Source organism: Salmo salar, chromosome 20 (assembly GCF_965601325.2).
Source record: "Salmo salar chromosome 20, fSalSal1, whole genome shotgun sequence".
Classification (NCBI taxonomy): Eukaryota; Metazoa; Chordata; class Actinopteri; order Salmoniformes; family Salmonidae; genus Salmo; species Salmo salar.
Genome location: NC_138310.1, coordinates 54,995,857 through 55,002,210, shown reverse-complemented (window position 1 = coordinate 55,002,210; position 6,354 = coordinate 54,995,857). Strand labels below are relative to the sequence as shown.

At 43.6% G+C, this 6,354-nt stretch overlaps 1 protein-coding gene across 1 annotated transcript; it reads left to right on the top strand.

Annotated features, from left to right (window-relative positions):
- The first annotated feature begins 172 nt into the window (after positions 1-172).
- On the top strand, positions 173-6,088 carry LOC106580851 (enoyl CoA hydratase 1, peroxisomal). The gene is made up of 10 exons (XM_014162335.3): positions 173-486; positions 1,013-1,181; positions 1,839-1,927; positions 2,075-2,199; positions 2,310-2,358; positions 2,519-2,583; positions 4,524-4,594; positions 4,748-4,819; positions 4,902-5,052; positions 5,306-6,088. The coding sequence occupies exons 1-10, from the start codon at positions 453-455 to the stop codon at positions 5,408-5,410; spliced, it is 930 nt and encodes a 309-aa protein (XP_014017810.2). The 5' UTR covers positions 173-452; the 3' UTR covers positions 5,411-6,088.
- The last annotated feature ends 266 nt before the right edge of the window (positions 6,089-6,354 follow it).

The following is a 6,354-nucleotide window of genomic DNA, read 5'->3' as shown; positions in this document are numbered from 1 at the left end:
CATCTTTTGTTACAGCCCTCAATAAATAAACCTCTTAATGCCAATTAACAACTTGGTTATTCGGTGAGATATTACAAACACAACTATAAGATTAAATAATTATTAGTCGTATTTGTTCCGTTATAAGATGGGCTAGAAACGCGACCCTATCCTGCCCTTTTGAATGCCGCATTTGGACGATTCCTAATGCCGTAGCTCAGAAATTGTACAAAACCAGCATGCCAGCTAGTTTAGTGGAACGACTCTTGAGATTATCGTGTTTACAGCATGCGCTCTTTGCTCACAGTAATAGTAAATACCCTTATCTGCTATCTATACCTTTTTGTACTTGTAGCTATAAGTGTTGAACAACACTACTTAATTTTTACTTGAGAGCCAGTTAGTTGCGGCAAGTAGACCGACTGCGCCTTTTATTTGTTTCTTGCTCTCGAGTTTGATTTAGTCGAAGGGCTATGACATTCATTATCAGATCAGCTCTCACGAAAAGTAAGTACATTGTTGTGAGTTTTATGATGCAGTGCTTTGTCAGCTCTAAAACGTAGCTAACGTTAGCTAAATGTATATTTTGTAGGTCTCGTCCGTTCAACTAACGTTAGCTACTTAGCAAGCTACAGTACTAGCAAACTTAGGTTAGGAAGTAGCAAACGTAATTGGCTAACGCCATAGAATAATTCGAGACTCGGACCAGAGCCTATAGCTAGCTAACTTATTTTTTACATAATGTCAACGCTTAGCTAGCTGGCTAAGTAACGTTTGCTAGCTAATATTTACTTCCAGCTAATTTAAACCGTGCTTGGTTAGCATCTTGGCTAACTAGGTGAAAGGTGACTATGTAACTATAACGTATAGGACTAGATAGCAAGGTGGTTTAGTAGGTAGGTCGTAGGTCTAAACCGTGCAACTGACAATCAGCGGAAATGTGTTGCTCTCATTCAATATGAATTTGGCTTTGTTGTAAATCATTGTTATTCAATCACCCCCCTCTTCCTCTCATTTGGGTGCCGATCATCAGACAGGAGTTTATGGCTTCCAGGTCTCAGTGCTGTAAGGGCCATATCCTCTCCGGGAGGCCCCACTCCTCCTTTTACCACCCTGTCTGTCAGTCAACCTGCCACTGCTGTCACTCACATAGAGCTGCACCGGCCAGAGAAACGCAATGCCATGAACAAAGCCTTCTGGAGGTAACACCTGGCCCAAACCAGTGGTAGAAAAATAACCCAATTATCTTACTCGAGTAAAAGTACCTTAATAGAAAATGACTCAAGTAAAAGTCACCTGGTAAAATGTTGGTTTCATATTTAAGTATAAATCATTGCCAACCAGACAATCATTTTCATGTTTTTTATTTATTTATGGATAGCCAGGGGCTCACTCCAACACTCAGACATAATTTACAAACTAAGAATGTGTGTTTAGTGAGTACACCAGATCAGAGGTAGTAGGGATGACCAGGGATGTTCTGTTAAGTGTATTAATTGGACCATTTTCCTGTCCTGCTAAGCTTTCAAAATGAAACAAGTACTTTTGGGTGTCAAGGAAAATGTATGGAGTAAAACCATTTTCTTAAGGAATGTAGTGAAATAAAAGTAGTCAAAAATATAAATAGCAAAGAACAGACCCCAAAAAACTACCTAAGTTGTACGTTAAAGTATTTTTACTTAAGTACTTTACACCACTGGCCCAAACACCACTACTTGAACACAGCTGAAACTTTCCGGCCTTTGTAATTGTACTTTTGTGTAACTCAGCACTACAGCACTGTGTTCCCTTATGAATTCATGTGCATCCTATATTTCTTTGAAAAAAAAATCTTCCACCATTCATCCATCCTCTTTCAGAGAAATGGTGGAGTGCTTTACACAGATAGCTGAGGACCCGGATTGCCGGGTGGTTGTCGTCTCCGGTGCAGGAGAAGTCTTCACAGCTGGTATGAGAATTATGTTTCCCAAATGCTTACAATTGTCTCAGGTTGAACTGAGTGCTGCTTATCAATAGGCTGTGCCAACAATATACCAAATATAGCAGTAATAAGACCGGTATACTGTAACCTCTGTCGGATTTTGACTGTGTGTAGGCATTGACTTGATGGACATGGCCAGTGAAGTCTTGCAGCCTGAAGGGGACGACATGGCCAGGACTTCCTGGAACATGCGACGCATCATCGCCAAGTACCAGGAAACCTTCAGCATCATTGAAAGGGTCTGTATATGAACTTGTGAAATACTTACTCCTGCACAATATGTTAGGGGTTGATTGTGAACAAGTAGGAAAATGCATTCTCTTTCCCACCACCTCCTTTCTACTTGTAGTGTCCAAAGCCAGTGGTTGTGGCAGTGCAGGGAGCTTGTGTTGGAGGAGGTGAGTTTTGGTGGTATATTACTGATTTGCTTGTGACTGTGAAGTCTTGCAAAGCTTTCATATATTATTTACAAAATGTGACTGTTTCTTCTCCCGTGAAGGTGTTCTGTAATACAGCTGTAATGGCTTGTCATGTTATAACATGTACGTGTCCTGTTAGGAGTGGATCTGATCACAGCCTGTGATATCCGTCTCTGCACTCAAGATGCCTGGTTTCAGGTGAAGGTAAGTGGGCTTAAATACATCTCCTCAGCCACAATGACCGTCTCCATGAGGACCAAGGTCCAGGGGACATCTAAAGGTCTTTGCAGACTTTAGGTCAGATTCAGCCTTCTTACGATTATCACGTCACACTGCGATCAACCTGACCAGATTGTACAATTCGCTTCAGTTCTGTCATCACATTCTGCGATTGGTTTGCGAGGCTCCGTCAGTCGACGTAGGATACATCAACTGCAGCAGTGTATTTCATCTGTGCATGCGCCAGCAGCGCAAACCTCACTATGCTTATGCCCGAGTGAAGTGAGTTTTGAAAAACTAAAAGTATTCATCTTAGAAATAGTTTTCACATACAAACTTCATATGTCGAACTCACAATCAAATAATCTTCCCCAAAATAACATGGTTACTGTGGTAAAGCACTTATTTTGATTGGACATTTTGAGCATTTATCAAAATCCAATCAGGTAGCATGATTTCAGACGTCATGTAAACAAGGTTATTAGGGAAATCGCTGTTCTTGCACTGCATGAAAACGTTTAAAGCAAACTATTATATTAATCTGACTATTCACTATTGTATTATTGTGTGCATACTCAGTGCCGGCTGTGTTCCTATGGGTCAGTCACCAGGATCGGCTCGTAACATCAGCCACACTACACGATAAAGGCCCAAAAATGTGGACACTGCCAGAATTTTGTCGAAGACTACGACCGCACGTAGTGGTACTTAATCGGCTGACCTAAACCCAGCTATGCTCAACGAGCCAAGACGTAGTGGTACTGAATCAGCAGACCTAAACCCTGTTACGCTCAACGAGCCAAGACGTAGTGGTACTGAATCAGCAGACCTAAACCCAGCTATGCTCAACGAGCCAAGACGTAGTGGTACTGAATCAGCAGACCTAGATCCTGTTACGCTCAACGAGCCAAGACGTAGTGGTACTGAATCAGCAGACCTAAACCCAGCTATGCTCAACGAGCCAAGACGTAGTGGTACTGAATCAGCAGACCTAGATCCTGTTACGCTCAACGAGCCAAGACGTAGTGGTACTGAATCAGCAGACCTAGATCCTGTTACGCTCAACGAGCCAAGACGTAGTGGTACTGAATCAGCAGACCTAGATCCTGTTACGCTCAACGAGCCAAGACGTAGTGGTACTGAATCAGCAGACCTAAACCCAGCTATGCTCAACGAGCCAAGACGTAGTGGTACTGAATCAGCAGACCTAGATCCTGTTACGCTCAACGAGCCAAGACGTAGTGGTACTGAATCAGCAGACCTAGATCCTGTTACGCTCAACGAGCCAAGACGTAGTGGTACTGAATCAGCAGACCTAGATCCTGTTACGCTCAACGAGCCAAGACGTAGTGGTACTGAATCAGCAGACCTAGATCCTGTTACGCTCAACGAGCCAAGACGTAGTGGTACTGAATCAGCAGACCTAGATCCTGTTACGCTCAACGAGCCAAGACGTAGTGGTACTGAATCAGCAGACCTAAAGCCAGCTATGCTCAACGAGCCAAGACGTAGTGGTACTGAATCAGCAGACCTAGATCCTGTTACGCTCAACGAGCCAAGACGTAGTGGTACTGAATCAGCAGACCTAGATCCTGTTACGCTCAACGAGCCAAGACATAGTGGTACTGAATCAGCAGACCTAGACCCTGTTACGCTCAACGAGCCAAGACGTCCAACGATCATTTACGACCTAAGAATTTGCCCACGACATGGACATTTTGTCTGGGACGGCAAAATCCTGGCATAAGACCGCTAAAATCGTGCAGTCTACAAAGGCCGTACTGGTATGTTTTCATTCATGTGTTTTCTGTAGCAACCACCAGGGGGACTCTCATAGTAAAGAAAAGGCAGAATGATAAGGAAAATGTACTTGTTAATCCTGCTTTGTATCTCTGAGTGATGTGAAAGGTCTGCCTTTCTTACAGGAAGTAGATATTGGCCTAGCAGCTGACGTTGGAACTCTGCAGCGCCTACCTAAAGTCATTGGGAGCCGGAGGTAAGAGCAAGCATTTGATATGCGTTCATTACACCATAATGTTGCGTGGTAGTCCCTCAGCTTGCATTCATAAACCAAGGAACACTGAGTTCTTCCCTGTATTGTTCTGAAGAGAGATACCTTATCATATGTATCATCTTCTTTCCTTTCCAGCCTGGTGAATGAGTTGGCTCTGACAGCGAGGAAGATGTACGCCGATGAGGCCAAGGAAAGTGGATTAGTCAGGTATGAAAACAACGTGTGCGTGCGTGTATTTGTTGCGTATGTGTGTTGGTTTTGGGTACTCATACACTCTTTTCCTGTGTAGCCGTGTATTTCCGGACAAGGAGGCGATGTTGGCTGGAGCTCTGGAGATGGCCGGGGAGATAGCAGGCCGCAGCCCTGTGGCTGTCCAGGGAACCAAGGTCAACCTGATCTACTCCAGAGACCACAGTGTGGCAGAGGGCCTGAACTACATGGTGAGGCTCAATACTACAAGGATGCTCACAACACCACACACATCACCGTGGCAACAACATAGACTATCAAGAACACAACCCAGTATAGATAACCATGTCTCTTAAACAAGTGTAGTGTTCCGATGAGGTGGGTGGGATTTTTAAAAAGTAGATGTCATTGGAAGTCCAAAATCTGAAATGTAAAATACTAAAAAAGTTAGAATGAATTACACAATGAGGCTGAGAGTTCAGTCTGTCTCTCTCCTGTCTTCAGGCAACGTGGAACATGAGCATGCTGCAGACAGAGGATGTCATGAAGTCAGCTGCGGCCTCCATGGAGAAGAAGAGTCCAAAAACAATAACTTTCTCCAAGCTCTGAAGCTGAGGAGCAGAAAGAGGCTGAAGTGCAGCTTTTCTTAGCCGAGGGGAATGGATGGAGGGGCGGTGTAGAAAGTTAAATTAAAGGGATTATCTACTTACCCTGAGTCAGATGAACTAGTGGATACAATTTGTATGTATCTGCGTCCAGTATTAAGGAAGTTCGAGGTAGTTTTGGGCATTAGCGATAGATTACATTAACATTAGTGCTGTACCCGAACACTTCCAGTGTTTGCGCTCTAGCATGCTAGCTGTACCCGAAGACTTCCAGTCTTTGCACTAAGCTAGTTAATGTTGGCTCACAAACTACCTCGTAACTTCCTTCATACTGGACGCAGAGACATGCAAATAGTATCCACGAGTTCATCCGTCTCTGGGTAGGTTGATAAATGCCAAAATGATCAACTATCCATTTAAGCTAATATGAAAACGTACTTATTTCACCTCCTGACTCCAGCAGATGCATATGTTTGTGTGTTGGTGCCTTGTCTGTCAGAATCACCCAAAGCAGAGCTGTCTGTAAACTGTAAAGAGTTAGTGGCCTCTCTCTTGCTAGCTCCACATGCAGGATTCGGGTTGGGTCCTCTACCAACCAGCCTCACACTTTTGTAAATCTATAAAAATGATTGCATCATAAAAACGTTTTTTTTTTTATATATAAAAGGGCTCTGTTTCAACATGTTAAGTGTTTGTGCTAAGTTTTAGACTTTGTGCATACAATTCAATACCTAAATGTGAAGTGTATGTATCTTTCACCAAGCCAATAGTGTCGTTCTAGTTTGGACCACTGCCACCGTTGGAGGAGATATGCCTATTGCCCAGACTCACTTGCTGCTTCTTGATTACGCTCAACTGGCGACTTGTTTACTATAAATACGCACAGTGGGCATCAGGGGAGCCCGGGGTGGACTAAAAACGTCGGTCACGCCTTAAAAGCAGGCGTTC

Excerpts from the sequence above, each read along its gene's own strand:
- LOC106580851 (XM_014162335.3), top strand. The coding sequence starts at position 453 with ATGACATTCATTATCAGATCAGCTCTCACGAAAA. Across the intron at positions 4,595-4,747 it reads AAAGTCATTGGGAGCCGGAG|CCTGGTGAATGAGTTGGCTC; the intron begins GTAAGAGCAAGC and ends TTTCCTTTCCAG. Across the intron at positions 4,820-4,901 it reads AAGGAAAGTGGATTAGTCAG|CCGTGTATTTCCGGACAAGG; the intron begins GTATGAAAACAA and ends TTTCCTGTGTAG.